At 38.8% G+C, this 18,017-nt stretch overlaps 1 protein-coding gene across 3 annotated transcripts in view; it reads right to left on the bottom strand.

Moving 5' to 3' along the window:
* Positions 1-3,629: 3,629 nt before the first annotated feature.
* Positions 3,630-18,017, bottom strand: part of CKAP2 (cytoskeleton associated protein 2) — a 17,149-nt gene continuing 2,761 nt past the window's right edge. For 2 of the 3 annotated variants that reach the window (XM_077752584.1, XM_077752586.1), the window contains exons 3-9: positions 12,665-12,740; positions 11,690-12,552; positions 11,096-11,300; positions 9,469-9,639; positions 7,466-7,535; positions 5,677-5,929; positions 3,630-5,179 (exon numbers count right to left, since the gene is read on the bottom strand). In XM_077752584.1, the coding sequence (XP_077608710.1) occupies positions 4,924-5,179; positions 5,677-5,929; positions 7,466-7,535; positions 9,469-9,639; positions 11,096-11,300; positions 11,690-12,552; positions 12,665-12,740 (1,894 nt within the window). In that variant the 3' untranslated portion in view covers positions 3,630-4,923. The remainder of the gene's footprint in view (positions 5,180-5,676; positions 5,930-7,465; positions 7,536-9,468; positions 9,640-11,095; positions 11,301-11,689; positions 12,553-12,664; positions 12,741-18,017) is intronic. The other variant, XM_077752585.1, reaches the window with a different exon arrangement.

Raw genomic sequence — 18,017 nt, 5'->3', positions numbered from 1 at the left:
AAAGGCCAGAAAATGAATTGCCCCTTAAACTTCCAGAAGAAACACAATCCTGTTTATACTTTGTTTTTAGTCCAGTGAGATCTAAGCCAGACTTCTAACTTGCAGAAGAGAATACCTTTATGTTGTTTTAAGTCACTGTGTGGTGATTTGTTATAAGGGCAAGTCTAGAAAACTCATACAGCGAGTCATTAAACCTCTCTGTGTACGAGTATAGTACCTGCTTCATAGGAGTATTGTGAAAATCAAAATGGGTATACAGTAAAACCTTGGATTGCGATTAACTTGTTCTGTGAGTGTTCTGCAAGACAAACATTTCTAATAAATTTTAACTTGATAAACCAGTGAAGTCTTGTAACACAAGTAGCATTCGATGCTGAACGTCACATAACAATGGAACCGATGATTCTTCTCTTCTCTCTCTCTGGGATTGTGGGTGATCGGAAGGCCATGGTGTTTGGCAGAAATCGGTGATTTCTCAGAACATTGGATGGTGCCCACAACTGGCAATGGTGTATTTTTTGTCACTTCAAAGTACCTATTGTGGCAGGGTCCCCTCCCTAAGGAAAGAAAAAAAAAAGCCTCAAGGCAACCTGGCTATACATGACAACATCCCTCACGACCTTGTAATATGAGATCACTTAATCAGACTACATGTTTGTATGTTACCATATATGGGAGACAAAGAAGTAAAAAATATATTTAAAAAAACTATGCCACATGGGGTTTGGGGCTCAGTTCTTTGGTTAGGAACCCAACTCAGCAGTGCAGGCATGAATAAAGTTGCTTCCTGGAAAGAAAAGCATCCATGTCATGACTCTGTATGTGAGAATCATGCTACACTATGGACAGTCCTTTGTTTTTCCATACAAGAATAAGCTTAGGAATGCTTTGCTTCATTCTAGGTCATTGGGTAGTTTCCCTGTTAACATTGAAAAAAAGGAAAAGAGGGGCGCCTGGGTGGCTTAGTCGGTTAAGCGTCCGACTTTCGCTTAGGTCATGATCTCGCGGTTCGTGGGTTCGAGCCCCGCGTCAGGCTCTGTGCTGACTGACAGCTCAGAGCCTGGAGCCTGTTTCAGTCTGTCACTCCCTCTCTCTCTGACCCTCCCCTGCTCACGCTGTCTCTCTCCCTCTCCTAGAAATAAATAAAACATAAAAAAAAAAAAAAGAAAAAAAGGAAAAGATTCCATTGAGCCAATGCATAGCAGTGATTGTTAATGATATTGAAAATCGTCCTACACAATAACCCTCCTCTTGTTTTCTCCCTCACACCAGCCACGAAGGTTTTCAAAGGTAAGTGCAGTTAATTTTTGTTTTGTATTATCTTTATAATTTTGTATTATATTACAGTATTGTTATCAGGGTTTTAAAAAATTTTTTTAATGTTTATATTTTTGAGAGAGGAACAGAGTGCAGGCCGGGGATCAGGGGAAGTAGCAGACAGAGAGGGAGGAGACAGACTCTGGAAGCAGGCTCCAGGCTCTAAGCTGTCAGCACAGAGCCTGATGCAGGGCTCAATCTCATGACCTGTGAGATCATGACCTGAGCCTAAGTCAGGATGCTTACCCGACTGGGTCACCCCGATGCCCCAGTACTGTTATCATTACTATATGAATATGTTGGGGTTGTGGAATTATCATCTGAGTTTCCATTATTTCTTATGGGAAATTTGCTTTGATATACAAGTGCGTTGGATTACAAGCATGTTTCTGGAATGACTTATGCCTTGGAAACCAAGGTTTCACTGTATTAGAAGGTATACATATTAGAACAACTTTGTTGTTGTCTGTGCTGCGCATGTTCACTATAATATAGCAGAGTTAATGTGCTATTATTCTATCATGTAAAGAGAAGAGCAGGGTCTCTGGAGTATAATAGTCTTTCTGAATGGCCAACATCTGCAACATCTGCATTGGTTGGTTTCAATTAAAGAAATGAAGACAAAACTACTAGACATGCCTATGCCCAGAATGCTACTACAGCTTGTTTCCATGAACATACTCCCGCTGTTCAAGCTGTAGACACAGACCTCAACCACTTTATTATCTTTAATTTTTTTTAAATGTCTTTGAGAGACAGAGAGCGAGCAGCGGAGAGGCAGAGAGGGAGACACAGAATCTGAAGCAGGCTCCAGGCTCTGAGCTGTCAGCACAGAGCCCAATGTGGGGCTCGAACCCACAGACTGTGAGTTCATGACCTGAGCTGGAGTCAGACGCCTAACTGACTGAGCCACCCAGGCGCCCCAGACCCCAACCACTTTAAATTCATGACAGCACTGGGGCAAAAGTCATGAAACCGCCCAACTCTTTTCTTTCTCGCCCAGTGTTGATAATCATGAAAAGGAATCTTTCATCTTGTTCCAAGAATGTATTAGTTGGCTAGGCCTGCCCTAACAAAGCATCACAAACTGAGTGGCTTACACAACACAAGTGTATCCTGTTACAGTTCTGGACCCTGCAAGTCCAAAATAAGGGGGTCAGCAGGATTCTTGCTGAGGCCTCAGAGAGGGGCGTCTCTGGCTTTAGAAGGCGGTCTCTTCCCTGTGTCTTCACAGCACCTTCCCAGTCATACTGGACTAGGAGCCAACGCTAGACCAGTCTTACCTCATATTAATTGCATCTGCAATGACCCGGTTTCTTTTTTTTTTTTCTAGGAGAGAGAGAGAGAGACAGCGTGAGCAGGGGAGGGTCAGAGAGAGAGGGAGTCACAGACTGAAACAGGCTCCAGGCTCTGAGCTGGCAGTCGGCACAGAGCCCGACGCGGGGCTCGAACCCACGAACCGCGAGATCATGACCTAAGCGAAAGTCGGACGCTTAACCGACTAAGCCACCCAGGCGCCCCAATGACCCGATTTCTAAAACACGTCACATTCTGAAGTACTGGGGTCTAAGATGCCAACATAACATCTTTGGCGGGATACAATTCAACCTGTAACGATCAGCAAGCATGGACTAGTGAGAGTGGGGAAGAGGAAATAGTGAGAACAGATCTAACCCCTTTTCTCCACAGCTGTTCCCAAGCTGTGGATCCCAAGCAGGCGACCTTCTGAATTGGGTAGTGACAGGAAATAACATATCACTATAGATAACATATACAAGGTACCAGGCATCGTTTAAGTGAATCAATCTAGGTGAAGTGTTTAGCGTAGCACCAGATAAGGGTGTCAGCTAGCAACTCATTTTACTCTCCAAAACACCCCTAAAGTTACCATTATTATCTCTGGGGTGCAGAAAGGTTTGTTGTCTCAGGTCCCACAGCTAATACGTGGCAGAACTGGAATTAGGACCAGGGCAGTATGGTAGGACTCAAGTCTGATTCTTTTTCTTTAATTAAAGTTTCTTAATTTTGAGAGAGAGCACGCACATACGCACACAAGCAGGGAGGGACAGGGAGAGAGACAGTGAAAGAGAGAGAATTCCATGCGGTTCTGCACTGTCAGCACAGAGCCTGATGCAGGGCTCGAACTCACAACCTGTGAGATCATGACCAGGGCTGAAATCAAGAGTCAGATGCTTAATCAACTGAGCTACGCAGGTAGCTCAGGCACTATAATGTATTTCAAAAGCAAAGTTCAAATTCATTCACTGTGGTTAAACAGGATTTCATATTTGTTGAAATAAATGTCACTGAAACAGCAAAATACAGATAAATTTATTTATAAATATTAGGTACACAGTTTATGAAAGAATAAAAAATCCTATCTAGAACATAAAACAATAGAACAAAGATAGGTGCTATTATACAAATGGAATGAGCAAATATAAGACTATGTGATTTTCATGCACATTTATATTATACACAGTTTTAAAACTAACCTATCTTTGGAGCTATAAAATTGGTAGACGATGTATTTAAGGATTAGTTCAGAGAGTTACAAGACAATTTTATTGGTGATACTTATGTGTAGGGAGAAGAAACGGTTTATTGTATACAACTATTATGTTTCAAGGGACATGACTTAACAGTAAAGTTTTTAGAAGAAACTATTAGTTATTTTAGAAATTCTACTTAAATTAGAACAACATTATATATTCCTGCTCTAATTTCATTCTAAAAGTCTACAACTCTATCAAATGAAACAATACCAGTTACAATTTTAGCGTTTTTAGATAGTCAAGTTATAGAAGGAACTAAAGAAACTCAGATGGAAAGTTTCAAATACCCAGTGTGTTTGGCACCTTTTCTTTCTTACTACAAAGTACCTGCTCTTAGACGCGGGGTATTTAGTTAATTACCCTTCCTGGTGACCTCAGCTACAATAAAGAAAGAGAGAAGCCAACAGAGACCAGACTCCCTAAGCACAGATGGAAAGCAATAGTGAGGAGCCAAAGCACAACAGACCACAGCAGTCTGCGGAACAAGAAGTGGGTGGAAAAGCAAGCCGACTCTTCCATGTCTTCACATTTGAACGGAGTCACTCTCCGCATTACAATTATTGACTTCCCTACTGGTCTAGAATTAAGGAAAGGCAATGAAAAGTCAGTATTCTGTTTAAAGGCTGGCATGTATGTTATAAATTTCAAGAACATGCCTATGCAAATATATAAATTTTATCTAGAACACCTTTTCTGATGATGCAGCATTATTGTTTACTGTGCTTATATTTAACGACAAAAAATTTATCTCTAACTTAAGACTATTCAAAGTGAACAAGCCAACATTATGATGAAACTGGTTTATATCCAGGGAACATAGTCAACTACTTGACAAATTTACCATCTTACAAACCCCCTCTGCCAAGATCAGAAAGGCAGGCTTAGCTTTCTGCTGCCCAGAAGGCAATACCTGCTATAATATAAACATCAGTAAGAGAGCTTACTGCCACCAGCATTTTGGTACTTGGCCAACTCCTGAATGACACACAACACCACAACACGCAAACAAAATACCCCAGGAACAACAAAAAACCCATTTCTTATCATTGTTTTATTTCTCTTCTACGGTTCCAGGCGCCGAGTACATGGGGCGTAGCGCGATATTGGGGCGGCACACAAAAGCATCGGTTTCACTTTCCAACACTGTCAATTCTTCCAGAGATGACACACAAGGATAATGGTCTTTCAACATATCTGGCAACTTAGCGGTGTTCTCTTGAATGCGTCGAGAACGCCTCACTGGTGTTAGAAACTTTAGCTCTTTAAATGTAGGATCTGTATTGTCGAACTGTATCTTCTTTTTTTCACTAAGAAGACACAAAATTATTCCCAGAGTTAAAAAACATGAACATTTTTACTTGTTCTTTTATGCCGTTTATCTTACTATGACTTGTATGTTACAGCCATGTGATTGGCGGTCTTACAGAAAAGGAGGTACCAGAGCTGCTCGTGGTTGGGAACTTACTCCTTTCTGTGTTTGTCGTCACAGCACGTACACAGCAGATTCTTAAGTATCTGTACAATTGGCTATTTGCTCAATTCCAAAACCTACTATTATGAATAATATACAGACATCAAAGTACAGAGATCTCAAAGTTTTCTTTTACAAAATGGCAATTCTTAGGGGAAAGCAAAGCAAATACGGTATTTAAATGGTGAAATCTCCCAATGATACTGGTTTGTTTGAAACTGTTACCTATTAACACATGATAGTTCTTATTAGAAGCAGAAGACTTTTAGACACCATATTTATTATTCTTAAACATAAAAACAAATCATAGCACATTATGTTTCGAAAGCTCACCTCTGTAGGTATGGTGTAGTAGACACGTTATATTTAATTAAGCAACTCCCTCTGGTTTCTGTACTGGGGGTTTTAACATCATTGGTGGAATCTTTTGGTTTGTCGTCTTGCTCTTTTTCATCAACTTGAAATAGCACTTTTCTAGTTTTCATTTCCATTTCTGGTTTTCCTGACTCTAGATTGACCCCTCTATCTTCAGTGTTGACTTCATGGATGTATTCTTTGGTTGCACAAGCCTCCTCAGTATTTTCTCCTATAGACATATATTTATAGATTAAGCTTTTGGCCAAAGGTAAAGAGCAAAACAGAAGGCATTAAAGTGATTCATAGTTGGTCAGATTTTCAAAATCAACAAAACAAACTGCCATCTCCCAACCATTACATTTCCTAAGCTAATACTGCTGACGACCATTAACAAATATTTACAATCACCTGTGGGTCAGGGGTTATAGATACAGATTTAAGAACGAAACCATCCCTGCCCTTTAAGAAGTTGAAAGTAATTATGAAATGAGAAAAATGCTATATAATTGAGCTAAGAATAAAGGGTTATAGGAACTCATGAAATGGAATAATTAGCTTTGCGTGAGAGACAACGAGATGGCTATGGAAAGATTCCCAAGTGACACTTAGGGTGGGTCTTGAGAAATGAGTACTCGACAAGACCAAGGAAGACAATTTTGGTATGAAGCTTAAACGAAAATGACCTACTAAGACAACATTAAAGGGCCAGCGTGCTTAGAATACAGGATAAGAAGCAAGGTGGGAATGTGAAGAGGAGGTGATGAGTTCAGATAGGTATAAAGGGCTGGACTGTAAGGACCTTTACATGCTAGAAGTTTGGTAAAAAAAAAAAATCTTCACTGGAGAGACAGAGATACAATAAGGTTTGATCACTATGATGGATGGTTTAGAATGGCAAGGAATGAAAAGGAATCATCCGTGAGGGTAAGACAAAGCTGTGGTTGTCTCTGGGCAAGGTGGCAGAGAGGTAGGCAGTGAGAAGGCAGGGCTCGCTTTAAGAGTCATTTCTAGGTTGGGCCTTAACAAATGAACGCCTGTGCATGTCTGAATGAGTGCAGGTCTACTAGGAGCATCTCTCCTATAATTTCCTGTGTAGGCCTCTTTAACCACAGAGGATTTTCTTTTTTTTCTCTTTCTTTTTTGGGAGGAAGAGATGATAGTAAGGGGAAGCAATGAGGGAAGATAAGGAGTTCAAAATAAAACATGCTAGATGTGAAATACCGGAGACAGCCTGGGAGATCCATCAAGCTCAAGAGACCTCTGGATTTGACCATTAGGAAATTGTTAACGATTTTTACTAAGAGATGTTTCAGTTATAGGATATATCTGAATCTAGAAAACATTTACATTCTATGAACTAGACAACTATGACTCTCTTACCTCTATCTACTATCTCTAGCAAAGAGAATTCTTGAATAGCTTCTCTAGAGCAAAGAACAGATGATAAAAGTCCATAGGTAAAATTTTAGAGATCATCTAATCAAATTCCTTTTTTTTTTTTTTTTTTTTAATAACACAGGCAACGGAGGCCTAGAGAGGTAAAGTAACTTTCATAGACACTCAATGACAAATTTGAGCTTTGAACTAGACCTCCTAATTAAAACTTCTTTCCACTACATAAAGCCACTGAATCTTGGAGGTATGCCAACAGATGTAAGAGGAGAGAAACAATCTACAAATTTAAAAAGTCTATAAAGATAAAAGCAAAGTAATTCAAAGAATTTTTTAAAAATCACAATTCACTTGAAGAAAATTAAAAACTTACCATGCTTAACTTTTCCTTGACTCTTCATTGTCAGAATATCTGCAATGGTATGTCGCATCTCTTCAATAGGCTTAATTGTTTTAATGAAGAAAATGTAAGCTTTATATTCTCAGACATTAATGAGATTGACCAAGACAAAAATATTTAGAACAGTGATTGCATTTCATACTTTAATTAATAAAACAAAGCAGTGGTTCTTAGACCATGTCTCTTTTCTCAAAATACTTATTTTGTCACTCAAATTTTTTAAAATGACTTTTCCATTAAAAAAAATTTTTAATGTTTATTTTTGAGAGAGAGACAGACTGCGAGTACTGCAGGTGCAGAGAGAGAAGGAGACACAGAATCCGAAGCAGGCTCCAGGCTCTGAGCTGTCGGCACAGAGCCCGATGCAGGGCTTGAACTCACGAACCACGAGATCATAATCCAAGCTGAAGCCAGACGCTTAACTGACTGAGCTTCTCAGGTGCCCAAACTCTTTTCCAATTTAAAAGGTAGAATTATAAGATTAAAACTTTTACCCACAATTTTTCTTAAGCCTCTGGTAACTATTAACTGCTTGTCTGATACAAATAACATTAATGGACAAATATCATTCTAACATTAATGTGTATTAAAGAGCTAATAATATAAAGTAAATTTAATATGAGATTTATTCCTTTTCTCCTACGTCCATGGCTATATATTTTTTTCACATGCTATTCAACGATCTCTGATGAGTTCAAAGTTGATCAGCTTAACATTTCACTCATTCAAATTCAACAGTTCCCTAAGTGTCCGTTACATGCTAGAACATGTAAGTACTTACCATGTTCCTTTGAACTACCCTGACTGCTAACGCAACATATTCAAGACATTATACAAAAGGCAATTGCTGGCTCATATTCTTAGTTCTAGAACATGACCCTTAACTACTCACTCATCCTGCTTTCACTTTTCTTTGGCAAATTTTAATCCTTGTTTTCCACTTCCTTCTCCAGTGTCACAACTTTCTCTTTACACCCTGCTTTCTCTGTGAACCTTTGGCCCCGGTTAGGCATCCTAGCTATTCGGCCTTAAGCCACCTTAAGTAATGCCCCTTCTGGTTCCATGTAGTGGGCACCTAACACCCCCTTCCAGGTGGAATTCTGTCAAATACAATTTCCTTTCAGCAAAGCGCTTTATACGTAATAGCCATTGAGAGAGTTATCGGCTAATATCTGATTTTTGACTCAGGTGAAAGGTCCAAAGCACCTATTGGCTTTTTGTGAATAGACTAAAGTGAGCAGACCTTTTTTAACGAAAGGCTAAAGAAATTTTAAAAACTGTCTTTGTGAAGAATCTCTAAAAATGCATTTTGAGAAACTTGGTCAAAAGGAAATGCATTTTAGAAATATTTGCCCATAAAAACAAAAACCCAATCAAATAAAAGAACCTGGAGATACAATTTATTCTAGACCCAGGAATTTGTAGCAATAGAACAGGAAGAAGTGAGAGGTATGGTATCAAATCACTAGGGTGGTTATAGGTCAGAGAAACTAGTTGACTGCCACCTTCTAAGTGTGGACAGGACCAAACATATGGCATAAAAAAAGCAGTACATTAAGATGCTCTTAAAGCAAAAGAGTTCTCTCACAAAGCCACAGAACTTGCTAATATTTTAAAAGTTAATTGTACTTGCTTTACAGTCATTAAAGACATTTTAATATTAAAAATTCAATATCCCCGATTTCTTAATTGGGAAATGTGCAAAATTACATGTTATGATAAAAGATTTCTCATAGCATTTTTCACTAGATGTACATTTCAGCTTATGTCCATTTCTAAGTCTGATTATCACTAATTCACAAGCAAGTTTTAGAAGGTTGAGCAACAAGCTTTTATAATATGCAATTATTGCGGCCTTTAAACATTCATTACTCCTAGATATATAACCATACTTGTATCCGGTTATGATGTAAAATGCTCCAAAATAACTCTGAATCTTCTACACGATAATAAAGATTATTACATTTTCATCTTACCTGAGCGCCTGACAGAATGGCTTTCTCATAGAGTGTGATAATATTTTCAACAGGACCTGTGAGAGATTCAATACGTGCAAGGCATATCCAGTATTTCACAAGTTTTTTGGCATCTGGAATTTTTTTAATCACGTCATTCACTATGACCAATATTTCTTCTTTTGGACATCCCTAAAATAGCAAGAAGTAAAATGAGCGATCTCTCGTTTAGCCTCCAAACTATGAACAATTAAGTAAGCTTACTGTAATCAAGATCAATGACAATGAGAGGAAAACTTGATAGAAAATTATTCATAAAAATATTCAGTGTTCTCTTCCTTATTCCAAACTTATTCCGAATGGCTAACAAGAGGCTTATTAGTCATGAATACAAAGGAGGGAAAAAATTAAGTACAGTTGGGAAAAACATTAGTCAAAAATGACCATGGGGCACCTGGGTGACTCAGTCAGTTAAGTGGCTGACTTCGGCTCAGGTCATGATCTCCTGGTTCGTGGGTTCGAGCCCCATGTCGGGCTCTGTGTTAACAGCTAGCTCAGAGCCTGGAGGCTGTTTCGAATTCTGTGTCTCCCTGTGTCTCTGACCTTTCCCTGTTCACGCTGTCTCTCTCTCTCAGAAATAAATAAAACATTAAAAAAACTTTTTTTAAATCACCAACACCCTACATGGTCTTGATGTTTATCCTTTTACATATTGTAGGATTCCACTCAATACTTGAGTTAGAATTTTTGTATCTACGAATGCTTATGGGGGAGAACAGTTTGCAGGTTTTGAAAAACTGTCAGGTCTTGATATTAAGACTAAAATGAATCTGTTATGGTATATGTACTTAAGGGCTACACACAGTGAGATAGTAGGGTGGAAAAATTCCAGTTTCAATGACAAGCCCCAGCTAAGCAGAACTAAGAATAGAATCAGGGAAACTCCAATTCTAATTTTCAATGGTCCTCAGAATCACAAGTCTAAAGACGCTCATGAAGACCAGAGTAAGGTTTGAAATCCTACTCATATTTTCAGTCTTGCTATGGGTCTTGGACACCGTGGGTGACCAAAGCAAGATGAAAGAGTGGTCGGGAAATAAAGGAAATGTTCTAGAGTTGTTACACTCTGTAGGAGTTTGGTCCAAACAGTGAAACTCTACAGTAAGTTCAAGACCATGACGATATCGGTTTTGATTAATAGAATTTTGTTTGAAATATTTTAGTTAACTTGAATTTCATGTGAGATATAATGACTCACTAATTTATGTAGCTCGTCTTTGGTAAAATATGTAATGAGTGGAACAAATATGTAAACATGCTGAAGGAATGGAAAAGAGAGACATATCAGAGGTGAACATCCACCCTCAGCCCATTTTATGCTAACATCTTACAGAAACATAATGTTTATAAGTAAAAAAAAAATCAAGTAAAAAGCCTAATTATCCCTTTGATCAATTTAATATGAGCTCAATGAAAACGCAGTCCATTAAAAGCCAAAGATAAACAACCTCACCATTAACATTAAATCTACATAACACCACTAACACATTAATTACATGGTCAAAAGAGTGACAACGTAATTTACTGAGATAACATTTAGAAGATAATTTACAAACTATAAACTACTACACAAATACAAGGACAGTACCTCACTAATCAGGTTTAGGCATTCAGAAAATGTCTTGTTTACTTTTTCCGTAAATAATCTTTGTTCATCTTCTTCTACCAGCACAGTCCAAAAGGACTCAACTGGGTTTTCCTGTCGCTCTTCAGGCTCGGGCTGGGTAACTACTGAGCTAGGTGTCCTTTGCAGAACTTTCCTTTTGTCAGTTTTCCACTCACTCAGTCGAGCTCTACAGTTAGAAGCAGGATATAAGCATTACTGCGATATTGATGATAGAGTTCTCTCAGAGGAGAAGTTAAAAAATAACTCAGGTCTTTAAGTAGTTCCATGCTGGTAGCACACAGAGAAGTTCACAAGTTCAAAGAAAGAGAAATATTGATCAATGTTAATATATGCTCAAAAACCAGAAGAATGGAGGGGTTATAAAATATATACATATATATATAATATGTAAAATATTTCCCAATTATTTCCACAACATAAATTTACTTAAATTTGTCTGCACAGGGCAGAAGAGAATCTACACTTGCACACAAATTCTAATACATTCAAGGAGATGTAAGTTAAACCACGAAAGGTTTAACTGAAAATTAAGCTAATAAAATTACATCTACTTACTTTCTCTCTTCTGCTGTTTCTCTGGGCTGAGCTGATCTATTAATAGTTGCTTTTGCTATCGTGTGCCTGATAGGGTCAACACTTTTTGACTTTTCTATCAGTTTGCTGTTAGAAGACGAAACAGGCCTGGCTAAGATTTCAGACTTCGCACTTCTTGTTAGTGTCTTCTTTCTTTCTCCATCCTGAGAGCTGGTTTTGGCACTAGACGAAACTGTGTTGAATTGTACTAATTCTTTCTCACGAGGCCCTTTCCGAATTGTAACGTTGGCAGAGCTTCTACCGATGCCTTGTCTCACAGGGTCCTGAGCATTGTCGCGGTGACTTCTAATAGGAGGTCGCAGAAGCTGTCTGTTCTGAGATGTAGTGCTCACAAGTTTAGTGGTAGTCGTCATGCTAGAGGCTCTGTTGCTTTTGACAGTCACTGTGCTGCTGTCTGTGCGCGGAGGCTCTGTGGCTTTAGGGACTGTAGTCGAAAGTTTCTTTGTTGCTGCAGAACTCTCATCTCTGACTTGCAGAGGCTTTCTAAATGAATTAACCTTGGACTGAACAATCTGGCCACGGTAAGATCCAAGCACAAGCTTCTTGGACACGTTAGCATCTTGCTTTGGTTTTTCTGTCATTATTGGTTTCTTTTTATTGTTGTTTTTAAGATGAAACACTTGGCTTAATGTCATATGTTGGCCGGGAGGATCATCTTTAATTGGTACCAACTGCCCAGTGTGATTACTATCCTCCAAATTAGGTGGATCAATTACTATAGTTGAATTGGTTAATTCATTAGAAGGCCTTAAAGGAATACAATTTTTTTCCATTGTTATATTAGTTTTGTTCCCAGGAGGCCTACTGACATTTTCTTTACCAGCCTAAAAGAGTGAATTAGGACAAATCAGTATTTCAGAACTCATTTCTTTAAGAGTTTAGGAAAGGGAAAAGGGGGAAAAAGGACAGTTTATGAGGGCTATGTCCATATCTTACCATTTTGGTCTTAAATTTCAGAACTTTGGTCTCTTCATGGACCTGGCCCTCAGAGGTCACGTTCTGGTCTCTACTACTTTAAAAAAAAAAAAAAAAAAAAAAAAGATGAAAAAACATTTAATGAGTTCTCTTTGGCAGGAGAAATGGGAAGATCTTAACAATCAACTGACTTGGTAATTTTATATTAAGGCAAGAACTCAGCCGAGATTTATTTATTCATGAAGCAAAAGTCTTCTTTACTATAGGGTGACTTAATAGTGTAAACAAGAGGGCTAAGGAATTTAGATATTTTCTTAAAAGTCTTAACACCCTCTCCACACAGAAATTGTAAACACATTTGATAGTCACATTCCAAACCATTCTTCCTAGTCACTCAAACAAGTTCTCAAAACCTTCATTAGGCAACACTTTCTGTGTTTAGTTTTAAGTACTTAGTAACAGATTTACATTGAAAACAAAATTAAAAATAGCCTCCCTTCAAATAAATGGTGCTGGGAAAACTGGACAGCCACATGCAAAAGAAGGAAACTGGACCACTTTCTTACGCCATACACAGAGATGAACTCAGAATGCATTCAAGACCTAAATGAGAGACCTGCAACCATAAAGCTCCTGCAAGGAAAAAGAGGCAGGAAAGTCCTGGTCACCAGCCTTAGCCAAGGGAAACAAAAGTAAAAATAATGAAGAGTCCATCAAACTAAAAGCCTCTGCATAGAATTAAACCATCAACAAAATGAAAAGGCCATCTACTAAATGAGAGTAGCTATTTACAAGTTGTAGATCTGATAAATCAGGGGTTAACTTCCAAAATTTATAAAGAACTCCTTTGACTCAATATGAAGAAAACCCAATTAAAAAATGCGCAGAGGACCTGAGCAGACATTTTTCCAAAAACATACAGACGGTCAACAAGCCCATGAAAGGGTGCTTAACATCACTCATCTTCAGGGAAATGCAAATCAACACCACAATGAGATAGCACCTCACACCTGTCAGAATGGCTACTAACAAAAAGACACAGAATAACAAGTGTTGGAAAGGATGTGGAGAAAGAGGAGCCCTTGTGCAATGAAAATATTAATTGGTGCAACCAATGGAAAATAGCATGCAGGTTCCTCAAAAAATTAAAAATAGAAACACCAGATGATCCAGTAATTCTACTTCTGGGTATTCACCTGAAGAATATATGAAAACACTAATTCACAAAGATACATGCACCCTCGTGTTTACGGCAGCATTCTTCACAGCAGCCATGATATAGAAGCAAGCCCAAGTGTCCATCGATAAATGAATGGATAAGGAAGATGTGGCATATATAAACTCTGGAATATTACTCAGCCATAAAAAAGAAAATCTTGCCATGTGTGACAACGCGGAAGGACTTTGAGGGTATTCTGCCAAGTGAAATAAGGCAGCTGAAGAAAGACAAACACCATATGACTTCATTTCTATGTGGAATCTAAAAACATAAAACAGGGGCGCCTGAGTGGCTCAGTCAGTTGAGCGTCCGACTTTGGCTCAGGTCATGATTTCATGGTTCGTGGGTTTAAGCCTCACGTCCGGCTCTGTGCTAACAGCTAGCTCAGAGCCTGGAGCCTGTCTTCGGATTCTGTATCTCCCTCTCTCTCTGACCCTCCCCTGCTCGCGCTGTTTCTCTCTGACTCTCAAAAATAAATAAAAAACAGTTAGGGGCGCCTGGGTGGCTTAGTCGGTTGAGCATCCGACTTTCGCTTAGGTCATGATCTCGCGGTTCGTGGGTTCAAGCCCCGCGTCGGGCTCTGTGCTGACTGCCAGCTCAGAGCCTGGAGCCTGTTTCAGTCTGTGACTCCCTCTCTCTCTGACCCTCCCCTGCTCACGCTGTCTCTCTCTCTCCTAGAAATAAATAAAAATATTAAAAAAAAAAAACAGTTAAAAAATGTTTTTAAATAAAAATACAAAACAAAAACAAACAAACAACAAATAAAAATTAGAAACAGACTCAAATACAGAGAACTATGGTTCCCTAAGAGGGTAGTGGAGAGACATGAAAATAGATGAAGGGAGTTACAAGGTACAAACCTCTGGTTATAAGATAAAGAAGTCATGGGAATGAAAAGCATAGCATAGAGAATATAGTCAATAATACTGTAGTAACTTTGTGTGGTGACAGAAAGTAACTACTTACCATGGTAAGCACTTAATGTGTACAACTGTCAAATCACTATGATGTATACTTAAAACTATATGACAACTGAATTAAAAAGTAATAAAAGAAAAAATAGCCCTCCCAAAAGAAATCCAAAACTTTGCACACAGACTGTATTTCAATACAAACAGGGATTTCAGTTTCTAGACAGCAATGCATTTAGAATGTGCATATAAAACGAAAGTGCCCTCAAAAATTTGACCTACACTCCTGTGAACAAATATATTCTGGCTAGTACAGGCCAGGAGATTGGCTTAGCAAGTCATTGTTAACAATTTGCATTCCACAAAGAAAAAAAACAGGGTCAATTAGACATGCCATTGATTCTAAGACAGTTGCCAAGTTCAGAGATGCTAAAATGTAAAAAAGGGTACATTTTAGAATCAACAAAACTTGTTATCCCTACAGTTGATAACTTGGGTTATACTGCTTTTCACATCTTTTCGCTTAGTCTGCTCGGACAAGGGGCAGAACTTTGACAGAGCTTGTACTATCCATTTTGAATGATGGCAAAGGAGAGTCAAGATGTGTCACTGAACAGAATAATGTCTCCCCAGCATACACTCCTGCATTTGCTGCCTGATGGTAAATACTCCCCTTGTTATTCACTGGCCTGTAGGCTGGAGTGGGGTGGGAGAGGATGCTCCTGGTCAATCTGTCAGGTGCGCCCAATGTGGTACCTTAACTAATCGGACCCCCAATTCCTTCTGGGCTTATGGNGATCATGACTTGAGCTGAAGTCGGACGCTTAACCGACTGAGCCACCCAGGTGCCCCAAAAAATCAGAACCAGTCTTAACAAGAATTAGCCCTTCTTTCTTCCACCAAACACTGCCAGCCTATGTGCCTCTGTAGCCATAGACTCTGCCTTCCTTGGCTAATGAACTGACACCATGCTGACCCACAGGCAAGCTCTCCATCCGTGCTCTCCCGCTTGCCCACTCAGGATCTTTGTTCCTGTGATTATGTGTTCATTCTTCTGCACCATGAACCTGCCCCTCTGCTAGGTCATTCCCACCAGCATATAAACACTGTATATTATATCTCATCTTAAAAGCCTTAAAGCCCACGTTCCCTTTCAGCTTTATAGCAAAACTCGTCAAAGTGTTCATCCTTAGTTCCTGACGTACATCTACGATGAGACGGTGCATTCTTAAATGTCAACGTTTATTCCTGGAGACACAGGATCTCTTCTGATGTATCCTGATTTTTTTTTTTAATGTTTTTTTATTTATTTCTGAGAGAGAGAGAGAGTGTGTGAGGAGGGAGGGTCAGAGAGAGAGAGGGAGACACAGAATGTGAAACAGGCTCCAGGCTCTGAGCTAGCTGTCAGCACAGAGCCCGACACGGGGCTCAAACCCACCAACCGTGAGATCATGACCTGAGCCGAAGTCGGACGCTTAACCAACTGAGCCACCCAGGCGCCCCTAGGGATTGTAAAATATGATTTAATTTTGAAAAGCTGTGACTCTGATTGGTTGTATGTTTATCAATTTGTTGCTCAAATAACGATATTTCAATTGACATCTGTTTTCTGAAAGAAATAAATACAACACTTGTGAGATTTCTTGTAAAGCCAGAAGAATTTCAGAATTTTTTCTTCCCATTGTGTCTAAGAATATTATAAACCCCATGACCCAGTTAGATTCCTTATTTAAATAAGTACTTGAAAGTCATGCTCTGTCTTACTCGAATTAATATTCTCTTTGCTTACTCTCTAGTAACCTTCTTCCCCCTCAAGGTTTGAAAGAAATATCATCCACAAACTACTAATTCCCATGTTTATATATCTGGTCCCAATCTCAACCCAGCCTTCAGACATGTAACCCTTTGGCGTTTCCTCTTGGATTTCTTATTGGTACCTCAGACTTAGCGTGGCCCAAACAGAGCGCCGGATTCCCCCATTCCTCCCTCAGTCTTCCCCATCTCGATAATATGATATTACTATCCACTCAGTTATTCAAATAAAAAAAATCTAGGACCATCTTTTTGTTTTAAATGAAGAAATGTGGAATTTGTGAAAGAAAATGTAAACCATTTACATGTAAGCGCAAAATATTTAAGGTAACATTAATGTAAAGTTTAAAAGATTATTAAAAATTTGGAATGAATGCCCAACTTACATAAAGTTGCAAAATTAGAAATAGTTCAAAGAATATCCATTACTGATTTCCCAGATTTGTTCAGTGATAATTTTTTATTCCATTTGCGTTATCATTTGCATTGTTTCTGAATACGTGTATGTGTGGAGTATGTACAATGTTCTCTAACTAAACCTTTCAAGAGATATACATTATTGCTCTTTACCCCTAAATGCTTCAATGTTCATTTCCTGAAAGCAGTGATTTTTCTCTTATGTAATCACAACACAGTTATCAAATTAATAAGTTCAATGTGATGTGCCCCTAAATCTACTATTTATATTCTAGTTGAAAACTGACATAATAATGTCCTTTATAGCATTTCCTCTTCCACAATAGGGTAGAAGGGTCAGGTATTGGATTGAATAGTATCTCTTAATCTGGAACATTCAGGGTCATCCTAAATTCCTTTCTTTCTTTCACATCTCCTACCCTTCCATCACCAACTCCTGTCATCCCTATCTCCTACATATCAACACAATCCGACCACTCTCAATCATGAGGAAGGGTATGAAGCATTCCCAGAGGCAAAATATATCACTAACTGTTGGAAGAAACTAGAGAAATCAGGAAAACAGAGTAACACAAGAACCAATCCTCTGTGTGTAAAGCCACTGAGAGATCATGAAATAATAGCCACCACTTACTGGGCTCTCACTATATACCAGGCATAGCATACTGCATTCACTAGCTCATTTATTCCCCCAAGAAACACACATTACTAACCCATTGTAATAAAGTAAATGGACTCAAAGAGGCCATGTAACTCCCCAGAGGTTACACAGTTGTAGTGGCGGACTTACAGATTCCAGTCCTCATCACTCTAAAGCCAATGCTCTTAGATTGCACAGAAAATTGCCTAAAGGACATTACTAGCAGTTCTCTTTGGAGGGGGCCTTTTGCTTTTCTGCCTTATATACTTTCATGGGTTTTTGTCTTAGCCACAAGCATGTACTATTTTTAAAATTTTAACAAAATAACACCAAGATATTTCTATGGAGAACTGAGAATGTAAAAAATGCTTTCCT

Source organism: Crocuta crocuta, unplaced genomic scaffold (genome assembly GCF_008692635.1).
Source record: "Crocuta crocuta isolate KB4526 unplaced genomic scaffold, BGI_CrCroc_1.0 scaffold190, whole genome shotgun sequence".
Lineage (NCBI taxonomy): Eukaryota > Metazoa > Chordata > Mammalia > Carnivora > Hyaenidae > Crocuta > Crocuta crocuta.
The sequence above is the reverse complement of the archived record's forward strand: the minus strand, read 5'-3'. Positions and strand labels throughout refer to the sequence as shown.